The sequence below is a fragment of the Abramis brama genome (genome assembly GCF_963993115.1).
Source record: "Abramis brama genome assembly, chromosome: 14".
Lineage (NCBI taxonomy): Eukaryota > Metazoa > Chordata > Actinopteri > Cypriniformes > Leuciscidae > Abramis > Abramis brama.
The window spans coordinates 38,349,194-38,366,653 of NC_139976.1; the positions used below are offsets into that span (position 1 = coordinate 38,349,194).

Sequence of the window (17,460 nt, forward strand, 5' to 3'; positions counted from 1 at the left end):
ATTATGCAGTATTGTATTAGTATAGATTTGAAAAAGGCAACAAATGTGGAGAATGACGAACTCTGTTAAAAACAGTTTGACCTTTTGACCCCGGTCACATCTGCACTCGGAAGATGAGAGGAATAAATCACAACATAAACCAGACGAATCACCACAGAATGGCCGTGTAATGCGTTTACCCTGACGCTCATGATGCAGGAGGATCATTAAGTATAATGCAATAAATATCAGAACTGTACACTCTCTGTGTTTATCTGGTATCGCATTACCGTTTGCAGGAAATAAAATCAGTGTGTCGGCCTTCTGATCTCTGGAATGAATGAAATAATGCTCAACAACGGCTCTGCGGATGAGAGCGTAAACTCTGTCCTCATGTACAGTAATGTGATCGCTCAGCTTTACCGCTGATCTGATAACTCCACAAACCACTTATGAGATCAAGAACACCTGCTCTACATCTCAGAGACGCTGGAGCTCACGCAGAAGATCCGAGGAGGAGAGACGCCATGCTTCAATCCCACTTGATCATCCAGAGATGAACATTTAGGCCTAATCTCATGTTGTTCCAGTCCTGAGGATTCCTCTCATCATCTGAGGAACATCACAGGGCGAGAAACACTATAACAGTGGAAGTGTGTGTGTCTTCTGAAGCCGTAGCTTAACTTTACACACGTCTCAAGGCTCAGAGTCAGAAACACACTAAAGTTTAAGAGGAACATTAACAAACACCTTATTCAGCATCTCCTATAATAATGAAATATACAATGACCTGAATGAGATTTGATGACTGCGCCAGATTTTTGAGTTCATTTAGTTTCATTTTTTAAACTTTTTTTAAACAAGGGAACAATTAAATGGTTAGTTCGCCCAAAAGCTGTTCACCCTCAAATTACCCAAAGCTCAAGCCAGGCGTATATGACTCTCTTTCAGCCGAACACAGTCAGAGTTATGTTAAATATCCTGGCTCTCCAAAGCTTTATAATGGGAGTGAATGGTACCTGAGATTTAAAGCCCAAAAAAGCACATCCATCCATCATAACAGTAATCCATACGACTCCAGGGGTTCATAAAGGCCTTCTGAAGAGAAGCGTTTTTGTAAGAGAGCAAAACCGTCTAGCGTAGGGGTCAGAGGTCATGCGTTCCGTTACCGGAAGCCAATGATTATAGTTTATAAAGTTATAAATATGGATATTAATCTTCTCTTCAGAAGGCCTTTATGAACCCCTGGAGTCGTATGGATTAAAATCTCTTAAAATCTTTGGGCTTTAAATCTCAGGTACCATTCACTCCCATTATAAAGCTTTGGAGAGGCAGGATATTTAACATAACTCTGATTGTGTTCGGCTGAAAAAAGAAAGTCTTAAGCCTTTAATTATTATTATTATTATTATTATTATTATAAGGAGAGCAAATTTGAATGCACATCACAGTGGCCAAATGATGAAAAAACAATGCATGAATTTATCTCCCCCCCAGGCCAACAGCTCCAGCTCATCTTATGTCTCAGTAGAGCAGCATTAAAGGGTTAGATCACCCCAAAAATGAAAATAATCCCATAATTTACTCATAACTCAAAGCTCATGCACTTTTATGATGGATAGATGCACTTTTATGGCGATTCACTCCCATTATAAAGCTTGGAAGAGCCAGGACATTTTAAATATAACTCTGATTGTGTTCGTCTGACAGAAGAATGTCATATACACCTAGGATGAGGGTGAGTAAATCATGGGCTAATGTTCATTTTTTGCGTGAACTCTCCCTTTAACCCCGCCTCCATCCGTCACCCTCCAATCAAACTCAGCTGAAGCTCCGCGCGCACTTTCATGAATGAACGCGAGCGGCTTCAGGACAGTCGCGTCAACGCGCTCCTGCACGGATATTACAGTCTCTAGTCTTCTCCTAAGCATGGACATAGTACGAGTGTCTCTGTGACTCAATGCAACTCTTCACTGCACATTTACTCACGGAATGAGAACCGGCACGCGCGATGATAATGATGATGATTATGTCTTCGCTACGGGACGCGCGCGTTGCTGTCATTCGTCAAATTCATGCCGTCAAAGTCACGCGAATAAAGTCCTGAGGAGAATGGCCGTGCACAGAGAGGGATGGCAACTTTCACCAACGCGCCGCTGGACCTGCGGAGACTCTTGCAGAAACTAGCCGTCATGTTCTCCCTCAGCGTCGCGTGCGTCTCGGTCCTGTATCTTCTGCTGGGATGCTGTTGCTTGGACTCGACGGAGAGTTCCCCGATGGGATGGGATGATAATAAGACCGTGTTAAGTGTGGGAGAAGAGCTCAGCTCGACCCGGAGACTCCCGCACGCGCTCATTATCGGCGTAAAGAAGGGAGGCACGCGCGCGCTCCTGGAGTTCCTGAGGCTCCATCCGGACGTGCGCGCGCTTGGATCGGAACCGCACTTCTTTGACCGGCACTACGCCCGCGGACTCACCTGGTACAGGTAATGATGACCTTTGACCTTGATACTATACAGTCAAACCAAAATTATTATTCAGACACCATATATATATATATATATATATATATATATATTTTTTTTTTTTACTAGTGTGTGCAGGACACTATAGTTAATTTATGTGAGTGAGGAGAGCAGAATAAAGTAAACTGTGACATATTATAGGCTACCCCAAAATTCTTCAAAAATGTATAAAAATTTGGGACCAAAAATGATTCAGACACTTTGACCTGATCATGTTTTGCTGAAGTGTGTTTTCTTTAATTGCTAATGCTCTTTTTACACACAGACTGAACAAAATGAAGCATTGCTTGGTGATTGGTTGAGCTATTCAACAATAATTCATGTGAAATGAAATATTCAACATAATTCATGTGTGAGACAGTCTAACAGAAGGACGGACAAAACCAGTCAAATATCAGCTGAGTTCTGCTCATATTTTATTACCATTTTCTAAACTATAGCGAATAAACTGTGATAATGTGAGAAATGTTGAAGATGTCTGAATACATGTTGGTTTGACTGTGATCATGCAATGAGTAAAGCTGTAATAATATAAAGCATCATAAGCATGTAATTCGGACTTCTGTATATTTAGAGCAGGTCAGGTCATTTTTCTGTGGAAAAAACAGCAATGTTGTGTTGCATTGTGGGATACCTTTTTTGTTGTTGTTGCTTTTATTTAGTTTTGATTAGCTAGAACACAATTGGTTGCACTGTGATTCATGGAGAAAAATGCAGAAAAATAAGCAAAGTTTGGCGACTCTTAAAGGGGCAGTGAACCCAAAAATGAACATTATGTCATCATTTACAGTTTGCACTCTTAAAAATAAAGGTTCTAAAATAGTTTTCACAGAGATTCCACAGAAGAACAGTTTTGGTTTCCCAGAGAACCTTTCAGTGATTAGTTCTTAAAAGAACCACTTTTTTCTTCTTTAATAATATAAAGAACCGTTTTCCACTTTAAAGAACCTTTTAAGCAATGGAAAGATTCCATGGATGTTAAAGGTTCTGTAAGTGAACCATTGATGGCAATAAAGAGCCTTTACCAGGACAACAATGGCAAGAGCAAAATAAAACAGCACATAGTCCAAAAAAATTCAACTGCATAATTAATTCATGCATTGCATGCTGGGAGCTTATCCCTCGGTTCGTGTGTCAGTCAATGACAATTAATTCTTTGTCATATTAAATGATTGTACTATGTTTTAGTTAAATAATATTTTTTATTTAATATTTGGTACTTTTAGTACTACTAAAGTAGTACTTTTACTTTTGGTACTAAATTATATTTATGCAGTATTTATAATCCATTTATTCACTTTTTGAGCAAAGACCTGAAAATGAAATTTCCAATTTAAATGGTCATAAATCTCGAATGCTTTGGATCACAGACTGAAGTTTGATTTCTTATAAAGAAGACGCTTGGCAGATTATTGCTGAAGTGGAAAATGTTTTAAAAAAACTGACCTTGGAAAAAATTATAAAATTTTACGTTTATTGTTATGAAAAATGCATTTCAATTTTTAAATTATATATTTTCCAAAACACTTTTTTACTCAAAAACTGTGAGAAAATCCAAGCCATAAATCTAAACAAGTTGTGTTCCAAATTTAAGCCTGATATCTGAAAAATGATCTTTCAGTGAGATGTTGTTCGGCTGCAGTACCAAACGCTTCCACTAGAGGAAACTCGTCTCATTCATTTCCAATGCGCTCGTTTCTGACCGCGAGGAGCTCAAGTGTGACTATAGTTTTCAGGACCATTTAACCTGTTCGAATCATGTCCATGATTTTTTGTGTGTGTTCAAATAGCAAGTGCCAAAACCTTTACCAAGTTTCGTACCATTACAATGAACAAAAAATAAAACGTACAATTTTTCGTTCATAAATGACAGACGAGCTCCAGAGGGTTCAGTTTCTTGGGCACTGCAAATCATAATATTGCAATTGCAACAGTAAAACTTACAATATAAGTAAGTACAGCAACTGTTGTAATACAGTCACAAATTTATTTACAGTGCACTTATACTTTCCTAATCAATGATGCGACTTTCATGCAGCATTTCTTTTCAGATAAATATCTTGTGTTGCAGAACATTCCTTTGTATAAATATTTACACTGTAAAGTGCCACTGGAATTCGCATGAACAGATTCTGTCCTAAAGTGTGAGTTTCATCACTGCGTGGCCTCGATGCAACACACTCCCACAAGTCTGTTTCTGATGAACATAAGTGTATTATTTGATGAGGCGTGGTATCAGTATAACACAATGTTCATAAAGGTTGGAGTGAGAGAAATAATGCCATCTGGCTATTGCAATCCTCTGAAGTGGGGCTGGTGTTAATCATCTCCGCAGCCGTCGCCAGATGTTGCGTTATATCGAGAACACTTGATAGTTTCAGTTTGAGCTGCTTTTGAAAAATATGTCTGAATTTTCTCCGAGGGATTGATGAATTTGGCAGATTGGGACTTTAGTCTGCAGAGGCCTTGTTCTCGCATGTCAATTATTCATACGTTTGTTTGTCTAGATAATAGAGTGACAGTTTGATCAACAAGAGATTTATCCTCAAAGTCTCACCGCTCAATTTTATGGTTTGTCACGCTTCTCAGAGAGTTGACAAAACTCAATTACTCCGCTTTAAACCGCTGATTGATTGTTTTGTCAATTCACAGTTGGCTCTCTTAGTGTCCACATTAATTAGCCTGAAAATGCTTTTGTGATGAACGCTTCTACGGAGATCATGCGAGGCGTTTGCCTGTGAGCGTATTGTGTTGATATTCCTTTGTGTTCGAGTATTGGCACACGAATCCCCCGAGCGGACAGACTGTCATCCCACCGAGACCAGATGGACTCGCAGCATGACGGGCCACTTGACATTATTGCGAGACCCTTCAATTGATCTTTAACCCGAGTCACATTTTCCACCACGCATAATGATCTCCAGGACTTCATACGGCCGAGGAGCGACAGAGAAGAGCCAAACACAGATCCTGGAGTCTGACGTGTGCAGGTCTGATGGAATGGACCGGTCATTAATCTTGTTATCAAGCGTAGATTAAATCTGTTGTGTGTGGGGGGTGGGGGGTGGGGGGGTGGGATGCATGCTTCACAATCTCAGATCTTACAGAAAACCACACTATTAAATTTACGAAAAAAAAAAAAAAAGTTGCCGGAAATTTACGAAAAAAAATACAGTAGCAAAATTTTAGGTTTTACAGACTTAACTTAAATTTACTGTAAAAAAACGTATTTCATTATCTGATATAATGCTAATTTACTGACCTATTAAAGTAGTTATATCTGTTTTATACTATTGTAATACACTGACAACCACCAATCACAGCGGAGATGAGAGTCACATGATCAATCAAAGCTCATCACAAACAGCTACTCCACAAGAAAGTTAATATGAAAATATAGAAGCTGCACAGTGTCATTCACACACACACACACACACACACACACACACACACACACACACACACACACACACACACACCATCATGGTAACACACATTACATTTAAAAAATGCAATAAACATTAATTTCACAACATTAAATGTCACATAAAAACTTTCTGTTAACCAATTATCATTTTTTTCACTGTAGCATTTTACAGTCTTTTACTGTTAAAATCATGATCATTTTTTACAGTGTAGATTAAATCTGTAGTTCGTGGGTTCTAGATCTCATTCCAGATCTTCCAGAACACAAAAGCACAGATGAGCTGTGGAGCAAGGCTGAGGTGAGAGATGAAGCTCGTCCTCACAGTGTTCCTGCGATTGATTGGCGCCGACGCTCGACCTTCACTTCATGCTGGCATCACAGCGGCTCGCTCGAGGTTCGGTTACAGTTAGCACAGGGTTTAATTCTGCTGAGGCTCCGAGTTCATGTTTCAGATGCTAATACTGTCACTTTGCTTTAAAGAAATCTATTTGGTGTGAGTCTCCCTCAATAGTGCACGAGATAGATCTGTCTGTCGATGAGGGGAATATCAGAGATCTCTGCGTGCTTTGAAACACACATTTGCAGTTTTGAGGTCTAAAAAAACATCAATATATTGATTCAGAAATCAGAACTAGTTTTTACGAGTTAACACTAACGTAAATCAAGCTAGTGTGCATAGGCCACAATAACACATTAGCGGACCGGAGGGAATAATATGGAATGTTTTCCAGAAAACTTCTTGCACAAAATAAATTCAAGCACTTTCAAGGGCCTGTGTCTGTGTGTGTGTGTGTGTGTGTGTTCACTCTCAACAACTTTCCAGGGACCCGTGGGAACGCTGCTTTATACAGCGCATCCGGACAGTATTCCCAGCGCTTCACTTTCCCACATTTTGTTATGTTACAGCCTTATTACAAAATGGATTAAATTCATTATTTTCCTCAAAATCTACAAACAATACCCCATAATGACAACGTGAAAGAAGTTTGTTTGAAATCTATTTTCAGTTTAAGTTTGTTTGAAATAAATATATTAAAAATAAATAAATAAATCACACGTATTCACAGCCTTCGCCATGACACTCAAAACTGAATCCGGTTTCCACGGATCATCCTTGTTTCTGCTCTGGATCGGAGTTCTCCTGGTAAACTCAGCTGATTGGACATGATCTGGAAAGGCACACCTGTCTATATCAGGGAATGAATTTAATCCATTTTGGAATAAGTCTGTAACATAACAAAATGTGGGAAAAGTGAAGCGCTGTGAATGCTGTCCGGAGTCTCCCTCAGGAGTGCACGGGATAGATCCGGGGAATATCAGAGATCTCTGCGTGCTTTGAAACACATTTGCAGTTTTTGAGGTCTAAAAAACCATCAATATATTGATTCAGAACTAGTGGAGGGACAGGCGAGCCGAACCTAAAATGGCGAGGTCGATTTCCTGGAGACATCCGGGAAAATAAGCAGTGTGTGTTTTCCCTTCAGGAAGGAACTTTGGGAATGATGTCGCGTCACTCGCTGTAATTCGGTTCGCTGATGTCATCACATTATGAGAACTCATTTGCAATTCAATGGCGATGTCATTAAAATGGGCATTTAAATTCAAAGCCGAACCTGGATTTTGGCGAGAGGGTTTGCTTTTTTAACATGCGTGTGTTTAAACGCCCAAACATAATTGCATTGGTGAGCATTCCTGTCTTTATAGAGCAGAACTGAGACATGCCTTTATAGCGATCCATGGGCTCGTCCCGAGAGGAGCCATTCATTATTAATGCTCTGTCAATATGAGTCCTGCATCTACTTCACAAGGGCACAGACTCATCAGAGCAGGACGATGATATTCATATAAGAGACTTTAAAGGAATTAATATTGTAAACATGCTTTTCAAACATACAAATCAACATGATTCATGCTCAGTTATTATATAGGTGACACTTTACATTAAGGTTCATTAGTTAACATGAACTAATAATGAAAAATACTTCAGCATTTATTAATCCAAGTTAATGTTAATTTCAACATTTACTGATACATTATTAAAATCAAAGGTTGTATTTGTGAACATTAGTTAATGCACTGTGAACTAACATGAACAAACAATGAACAGCTGGATTATTATTAACTAACATTAACAAAGATTAATAAATACTGTAAATTTATGATGTATTACATGTATTGCAAATGAGCATTTATTGCTCATTGTTAGTTCATACATTACCTAATGAACATTATTGTAAAGTGTTACCATTATATAATCTAGCGTGGAAATGACGGCCGATGGCAGAAGTATAGAAGCCTGGTGAGAAACTTGTTTGTGTGTGTGTGTGTGTGTGTGTTTACGCTGGCTGTTGTGTGTGTATTGGCATCAGTATCCAGTGTTCTCTGAGATCAGCATACGGCTCTGGTCCACTGCTGGTTCATTAGGGCCCTCGGGGAGTGTGTGTCGGGATCTGCCGTCTGCGGCCCCTGATGATGGATGTTTCTGGGAAGTGGACAGAGTCACAACTGACTGGCTCTTTAATGGCCTCTGTATGCAAAGAGACGGATGGTTGAGCCCAAACACACACACACACACACACACACACACACACACTGACCAAATTTTAGTTATTAAATATGTTTTTTTTATTATTATTTTTTTTTATTTAACAAATTATTGCTGTGTTAACAGTGATAAATGTGTTTAAGTACTTACACAAAAATTGACAGTCCATAAAATTCCATGCATTTCAATATTTCTGTAAATTTTTCAGTCTTGGTCAAATACCAACTTCAGGCATGTACAATTTTTTTTTATATATGTATATATATATATATATATATATATATATAGAGAGAGAGAGAGAGAGAGAGAGAGAGTCTTCAGTGTCACATGATCCTTCAGAAATCATTTTAATATGATTATTTGATGAATTTATGATTTTTATCAATCAAGCAGTCTTGCTGGCTCTTATTTTTGTGGTATATATATATATATATATACTGTGTATAGACACACACTAGCATGTCCTCGAGCGTCCAGGTGTGTGAGAGGTGTTTATTTGTAAGTCAGCGTTTATAAAAATGAAAAACGAAGGCTTTATCATCTCATTAAAGGCTTCACTGGAATGAGAAAACTCTCATCACATCATTGCTGTATCTGGACAGAAGACGCGTAATTGCCTCACATCTGTGTGTGTGTGTGTGGAGCGAGCCGCTGATGAGCCCATCTACACACTCCACCTGCCGCCCACACCAGCTGAGACACACACACACACACACACACACACACACACACACACACACACACACACACACACACACACACACACACACACACACACATTACCACCCCCATCACGATCAATACACACGGCAGCGCTGGTTTATTCAGCGAGTCTCCGGCCAAACGCTGCTCAATTAGAGGAGACCTGCGGTGCGCTTCAAAGCTCACACACAATCCATATCACTTACACTGATCTTTATATCCTCGGAACATTTACAAACAAAGACTTGCCTGTCCTGAATCTGCCTTTACGAGTTTTACGCTAATTCTCATAAGAAAACATGTATTGGCTGTTCAATGTAAACTGAAAAACAAGCCGATCTGAATTAAACTGCTTTGGATCCGCGTCTTTGTTCTTTCCTCTCAGTGAAAGCAGATTTAAAACTTATTTAAACGGCACTGTCTGTAGGGCAATGACATAAACACTAAAGTCCAACACTGTGTCCACAATAAAGAAACGTACAAATCTAGTAAAACATTTTCAGAAATAGAACCTTTTCTATTCATTTTGGTTTTTATGGTCTTAAAAAAATAAATGTTTCAAATGAATGTTGGTGTTGCTCCTTACATTTTTATTTTCAGAAATGTAAAGACAAGCTTATATTTAGATTATTTACACACACACACACACACACACACACACACACACACACACACACACACACACTTCTGTTTTGCATTACAGGATTTATAACATAAATATAATATTGCCTTCATTAAATTGTACTTTTAATTTAATGACCAAATTTTAGTTATTAAATATGTTTATTTATTTTTATTTAGCAAATTATTGCTGTGTTAACAATGATAAATGTGTTTAAGTACTTACACAAAAATCGACAGTCCATAAAATTCCATGCATTTAGATATTTCTGCCAACTTCAGCCATGTAAAAAATGTTTATATATATATATATATATATATATATATATATATATATAGAGAGAGAGAGAGAGAGAGAGAGAGAGAGAGAGTCTATAATATATATTTATATTATTTATTTATATTTATTTATATTATTAAATGTATATTAATTGATGCATTTATAGACAATGCATTTATAAACATATAAAAAAAAAATAAAAAAAAATGATCAATTTATAAATATCACTGTGTTTGACCAAATGTTGACATTTTACAACCTGAACTAACCTTGCCTTGCCATAAAATGTCATATTTTCAGAAATGTTAATACTTGACACATAATTTCCTGTGGACTAAATGTTTTTCAGATATTAAATTTGCAGTTTTAATGATTTATTTCCCCTCTATGAAATAATAATGAAAGGTGACTTTCAAAGCATTTTATTCTTTTAATGATTATTTTTCTGTCATTAGGATGTTGGATCACCCTGACATGTTTATATGAATTGCATTTGTACTCTTTCCCCACCAAATAAGTCAGTAGAATTAAAATGAGCCATATTCAGTGTTATTGAACACATTGCTCTGTATCCTGTAAAAGTTGAATAGAAATCTCTGCATTATCCGGAGGCCTAAACCTCAGCGGCTCATGCGAGTACGAACCGCTCACTTCACTTAAGCGATTAATAATTAACGGCGGCACTAATAGACTCGCGGGCCCCATGATAGGCCGAGGTAACGAGGAAGTCTTTAGACTAAGTGCTCTCTCAGATGAAGTCACTGACTGTGGGATTGGCATCGGCTGTTGAGTCGGTCTCCTCAAACACACTAGAGGAATCATGTGGCTTCTCCTCAGTGTGACTTCATCTGAACCGCATGACGGACAGCTCTCTGTTATCATGTGCTTTCGTCACCCATTGCTACTGTCACGGGTGGTTGCAGAAACTGAGAGAGTAGCAAACAAGAACAGTCTTTAATCATTCATCCAGACAATGAACACAGGGAGAAAGCTTTGCAGAACAACCTCATTCGAACTAGACGACACCGAACAATGAACAGAGGAAACTGAGGGCTTAAACACACAGAACATGATAATAAACAAAACGAGAAACAGGTGTGCAACTCAATCAGTAACCATGGAAACTAACAATGACCCGGAACACGGGCGATCCAAAAACAAACATCAAAATCAAAACAAAAATGTGTCACTGAGCACAAAACTAAGCATTGCAATGGCCATCCCAGTCCCAGACCTGAACCCTATAGAAGAGGAGTGGGCTGAACTGAAGAGAAGGCCTATCTTGTTTAGGCTAGTTTCACATCAGATGGTTATCTCACCTGGAATTAACCTACAGCTGTATTTGCATAAAGTCTAGACATTTCTGCTTCTGTTCACACAGAAAGCGGTTTTGCTTTGAAAAACGGAGAAGAGACGCGGGCAGTGGAATGGGGAAAAGCGCAAGGTCTCGATACGCGTCTTTTAAGTGTTGAACTTATTTTCACTTGAGTGCCGTGTTGTTAGAGCGTCGTGTCACGTGACGCTGCAGAAGACGCGACTCGAGCGCAACGGTCATACATTGAAAAATAAAGTAGCGCAGTGGAATGAAGAAAAGGGATTTTCCGGTACAGGATTAGAGCTTATTAATTACGAAAACGATTATTTATTTTTGCTAATTATTATTTTGTTTCAGTTCGTTTTTCAGCAACTGTTTCGTTTAGTTTTAGTTTTTCATTAATGTTGAAATTTCTATTTTATTTCAGTTTACGAAAATGTTTTTTGACCACCAATAGTTTTAGTCTTAGTTTCAGTTTTCGTTTCCGGAAATAACCTTGGTCTGGACGTGTCGTCTCTTAAACACACATTAGATGTGCTGGTGTTGTAAAGGCAGGGGTGCAGGTGCACCATTAAACCCGTGGGCCGACGAGCCACTTAAAACAAACGAGTCCCATCTGCCAACGCAAAGAAACACACGCATGCATGCCATTAGTTTCCCCGTGATTGATGCCGGCTGCACATCTGCAGGAGAATCAGCATTACTGATGCATTCTGGGAACCACTGCTCTTCTCATTTACAGCCAATCAGCTGTATGCCAATCTGCTCGAGGACAGAACGCATGTCTCCTCGTTAGCTCAGGTGTGATCAATACTTCAGCAGATCTGTGGAAACACCAGACTCGTGCTGGTGGGCAAAGAGAAGAGAGTCTACTTTACTCCATGACTTTCCTAACTCGTCGTCATTACAGTTCCTACATTTGTTTAATATAGGATGTATTCAGATGGGAAAAAATGAAACATATAGCAGTGAAACACTCACTAATAACGTGTTGTCCGGGTAGACAGAGGGCGCTGTTATGGCATAATTGAGGAACTTCCTCTTGGAAATTTTTATCATATATTTTAATATATAATAATATTATATTTCTATTCATGCATCTTACAGAAAACTGTTTTGACTTTTTGACTGCAGTTTTGACTACTTTGACAGATGAATCCAATAAATCCAATAAAATTATGACAATATATGATGATCACTGTTTATATTAGAAATAGCATTTTCCATTGTATACAGTGCCACAAATATTTTTTTTTCTCATTCTATAAGAATCCATGTTTGATCATAAAAAGCCATTTTATACATCTGTCGGATTTTAAAGTAGATTTGAGCAACAAATTATTGGTTTATTTTTGTCAAATTTATTGGTGAATTCTATGAAAAAATTTAAAATCATACATGATTTTATGATAGTAAGACATTTGATATCATTGTTATTTTAATATCATTGGGAAACTATTGTAGTTTTTTTTATGTTTTGAATTACTTTTTATATTTATATAGACATCAAATGTTTCATTTCTGGATGAATCAGCGTTTTTGAATGAATCTGTTGAATGAATGATTCAAAGACATACATTTTTAACAGTCACTTGTCGCCACCTACTGGTGTAATGATGTAACATGTAATTGATACAATCTTTATTTGAAGCAATCTTTGGTTGAAAAACACCCGTTTCATACCAATACATGACAACGGCTCACTGTTCAAATGTTCACTGCGATCGTACGTGTCAAAGCTTTAATAGACAGAGCCGAATCACAGTCATGTTTGAATCGAGATCGCAATCTTTTAACGATAAATCGTGCAGCTCTATAATCAGTTAACCCTGTTGTTCCTCTTGTGTTTCAGGAGCATGATGCCCAAAGCCCTCAACGGGCAAATCGTGATGGAGAAGACGCCGAGATACTTCGTCACCGCTGAGACGCCGGGCCGCATCCACGCCATGTCGCGCGACATCAAGCTAATCGTGGTGGTGCGAGACCCGATCACCCGCGCAATCTCCGACTACACCCAGATCATCTCAAAGACCCCAGACATTCCCAGCTTCGAGAGCCTGACGTTTAAGAACCGATCGGCGGGTCAGATCGACTCGCTCTGGAGCCCGTTGTACATCGGCCTGTACGCCACACACTTGGAGCGATGGCTAGCATACTTCCCGCTCGCGCAGATACACTTCGTCCACGGAGAGAGACTGATCAGCGACCCGGCGGGCGAGTTGGGTCGTGTGCAAGACTTCCTCGGCCTGCAGAGGATCATCACGGACAAACACTTCTACTTCAACAAGACCAAGGGCTTCCCTTGCCTCAAAAAGCCAGAAGGCAGTAGCAAACCTCACTGTCTGGGCAAAACCAAAGGCAGAACGCATCCTAAAATCCACCCGGAGGTCATTCAGAAACTGAGGGAATTCTACCAGCCACACAACCTGAGGTTCTACCAAATGGCAGGGATGGACTTCGGATGGCAATGAACTTTTGTGGTCAATGCTGAGCAAGATTAAACTGCAAGAAGTGCATTGAAACACGCTATCTTAGGTTTGTCGATGGCTCCATCAGTGCATCTGCCAGACACCGTAAACGCAGGCCTGAGCACTTCGGGTCAGAACACTGGCTCAGTCTGAGAGAGCTGATAGCATTGACCTTACATCATTGGTTTAAGTAGCACTTTTCAGCTCTTGCCATTTTGATGTTTATCAGGGCTTTCGCACCGGAAGAACCTTTTCATAGTTCCTTGAAGTATTGGCGGAAGGTCCCGGATTTTGGCACAGGAACTAGTTAACGATTTTAGTTCTAGGAACTCCTTTTGGAGGAGCTAATTTACTCCTACTTTAGAGTCGGTCTGAACCAGCTCTATAGGAACTATCCGTGACGTTAGTGTTCGCTGATTGGCCGAATGCACGCGAAACACCAGCACACGCCATTTTTTAAAAAGCTTTGTAGACACACAGATTATAGCCTATATATTTACTCCAGAAACTAACTCTACGAACATGGAGAACAGTGATAGATGAGCCTCTAATCTTTACGCTGAGGAGAAAATCCAACACAACTTTGAGGAGACCAAGAGAAATAAGATTATGTATTTCTGCTCAGCAACACTGGACATCGAACACACGCCATACGCTAATAACTCTTCATTACCGTCTACTTTCTATGTATAACAGTTCTCTGGGAATCACCCTGGTGGCTCGTTCCTAGAACTACCCGGTGCGAAAGCCCCTTTTTAATGTTGCCCAGTCAAACAACAGCTTCAATCATGTTTGATCGATCGTTCATAACCAGACAGCAACGTAGTGTCGGCCCAGATCCGGCACGCAGTGTGCCAGATGTGGCCCGGATCTGGGCCGTATCAAAAAGCTTAATCCGTAAAAAGTGCAATGCTCGAAACACGATATCTTAGGTTTGTCGATGGCTCCATCGCTGTTCAAATCAATGCGTCTGCCAGACCTGAGCACTTCGGGTCAGAACACTGGCTCAGTCTGAGAGAGCTGATAGCAATGACCTTACATCATTGGTTTAAGTGGCACTTTTCAGCTCTTGCCATTTTGATGTCTTTTTTTATGTTGCCCAGTCAAACAGCAGCTTCAATCATGTTTGATCGATCGTTTATACCCAGACAGCAACATAGTGTCGGCCCAGATCCGGCCCACATTTGGTACGTGTTCAGGGTTTGAAAGGTTTGTGGTGGGTAACGCTGTCAAATCACTGTTGCTTATTATATTTACTCACTTTGCTTGGGAAGTTCGTGTAAAAGCCAAATCTGTGCAGATTTAGCGTAAATACTCGTGAGTCATCATGATATATTAAATACAGTGTATTGTGCAGAATCTGCTCTTATCTGGCTTACTTGAACACACACGTCACTGTGCAACACATAACGGCGCGCTTGTTCATTTGCATAAACGCAATAGTGAAGATTAAAAAGCATTTGGTTTACAGAAAATACGTTATTTTCCAACATCAACATTGATCTAAAACACATTCTTGGTGTGACTGAAATGAATGAGGATGAAAGAGGAATGGAGGAGATGGCTGGATGACAGGATTTGTTTGAATAAGAAATTAATGTATGAAATCCAAATTTTATAATATATAGGCTATATTTAAATTAATATGTTAAATATTTAATCTGGCTCATTTCTCTTTTTTCCCCTTTTTTTGGCTAGTAGAAGTTCTGAATGGTAACTTAATTTAGTAGCCAAATTGGCTGGTGAGTGAAAAGTTTAATTTCAATTTTAATTTAATTTTGATTCCACATGTACCGGATGTGGCCCGTATCTGGGCCGACACTATGTTGCTGTCTGGGTATTAAAAAGAGTCTGAATTTAAGATAAACTGTAGCATTAGACATAATTTGTCACTGTATTTACACTGAACAGAGAGAGACATTGTAGCACACCTGTGTAAAGGCTGGTCTTTATCACACGGTTTCGACCGTCTGCTGTGATTGGTTCAAATGTAGACGATATGCAGATGAGGCCAGTCCTTTTGAGTTTTCCCTCTGCATGCATGAATTTGCACTAGTCTGAAATGCAGCCCACTAGACAGCAAATAAATTATTTTAAGATCCTGTGTAATTGTTTTTGTTCTGTTTAATCACATAAATTGGATTCGTTTTAAGATATGTTGATGCAAAAATTATATATTTCTTTAGCATCTGTCTATGATTCTTTGTTGATATACGGTATCTTAAATAAAATGACTCATTGTATCATGACAAGAAAATACCTTCATTGTGCTATTAGCTCAAATTTATTTCCAGAAGAGCAAAAGATACAGAACTGTTCAAAAGTTTGGAATAATTAAGATTTTTTTTACATAAGTCTCTTCTGCTCACCAAAGCTGCATTTATTTGATCAAAAAACAGTAAAATAGTGAAATATTATTCCAATGTAAATCATCTGTTTTCTATGTGAATATATAGTAAAGTGTAATTTATTCCTGTGATCAAAGCTGAATTTTCAGCATCATTACTCCAGTCTTCAGTGTCACATGATCCTTCAGAAATCACTCTAATATGATGATTTGATGCTCAAGAGACATTTATGATTATTATCAGTGTTGAAAACAGTTGTTCTGCTTTAGATTTGTGTGGAAACAGTTATACATTTTTAATCTTCACCTTATAGGCCTATAGGTGGACTGTACTTGACTTCATTTAACCAACTATGATATATTTCATCAACTATGTTTCATCAAACGGTAAACCAATGAGTTGGACATAAATAATAATAAATTCAACTCGGACTAACGTTTTACTCACCATTAATGCCATCCAATAATTCATATTATTCCAATAATTCCAATGAAATTTGAGCTTGCTGTGCCACATTATGATTGGTTAGCATACACAACAACTGATATACATTTTTTTTAATTTTTCTACAATAAGCAGAATAATTACAACAAAAAGAAAAGAAAAATAGTGCATATACGGTTAACAAGCTCCAGATAATATCAGATAACAGTAAGGAGGGGGATTTGAGTGATTCGTTACTGTACACGTTGCCAAATTAATTATAATTCAAACGCATTTTTGTAGGCTATTAATCACAGCATTATTGTTAATAGGGGTACATTTGATTAAGTAAATCAAATTTAGATGAAACTGCCTTTCATAAAACCCCCATTGTCCTCAATCAGTGCATTATAGTGTCAGTGTGTTCACAGCGTGTTGGTCTGCAGCGCCACCCTCTGGCAAAAACAATGAAGTGTTTCTATGCAGAAAATAAACGGATCATTTCAGGTTATAAATGTTATTTTTATTATTATGCATTGGTCATTGTAGTTATCACTCTATGCCTGGCAGCTTTTGTAAAAGACTTAATTCAATATACTGTACATTTCATCAACATAAAGTCAAAGAAAACCAATGAAGTAAAAATAACCAAGCAAACAAAGACAGCAATTATTTACCAAATATTAAACATAAACACTCTGACATGCGTTTAATTTAACACCATTAGTCTACAATACAGTACAGTATGCTGCTTGTGCATTACAGTAAAAAAGTGTGTGTGTCATTCATTATTGCACATTAAATGTAAACAGTGCGTTTTTGGCAGTG

At 38.5% G+C, this 17,460-nt stretch overlaps 1 protein-coding gene across 1 annotated transcript; it reads left to right on the forward strand.

Moving 5' to 3' along the window:
• The first annotated feature begins 1,826 nt into the window (after nucleotides 1-1,826).
• Nucleotides 1,827-15,965, forward strand: hs3st3l (heparan sulfate (glucosamine) 3-O-sulfotransferase 3-like). Its single transcript, XM_084135235.1, has 2 exons — nucleotides 1,827-2,464; nucleotides 13,246-15,965. Exons 1-2 carry the CDS (start codon nucleotides 2,112-2,114, stop codon nucleotides 13,862-13,864), a joined length of 972 nt encoding a protein of 323 aa, XP_083991361.1. The 5' UTR covers nucleotides 1,827-2,111; the 3' UTR covers nucleotides 13,865-15,965.
• Nucleotides 15,966-17,460: the final 1,495 nt, after the last annotated feature.

Bases quoted from the DNA above. Each gene is read 5' to 3' on its own strand.
- hs3st3l (XM_084135235.1), top strand. From the start codon at position 2,112: ATGGCAACTTTCACCAACGCGCCGCTGGACCTGCGGAGACTCTTGCAG. The intron at 2,465-13,245 runs GTAATGATGACC...CTTGTGTTTCAG, and splicing joins CGCGGACTCACCTGGTACAG to GAGCATGATGCCCAAAGCCC.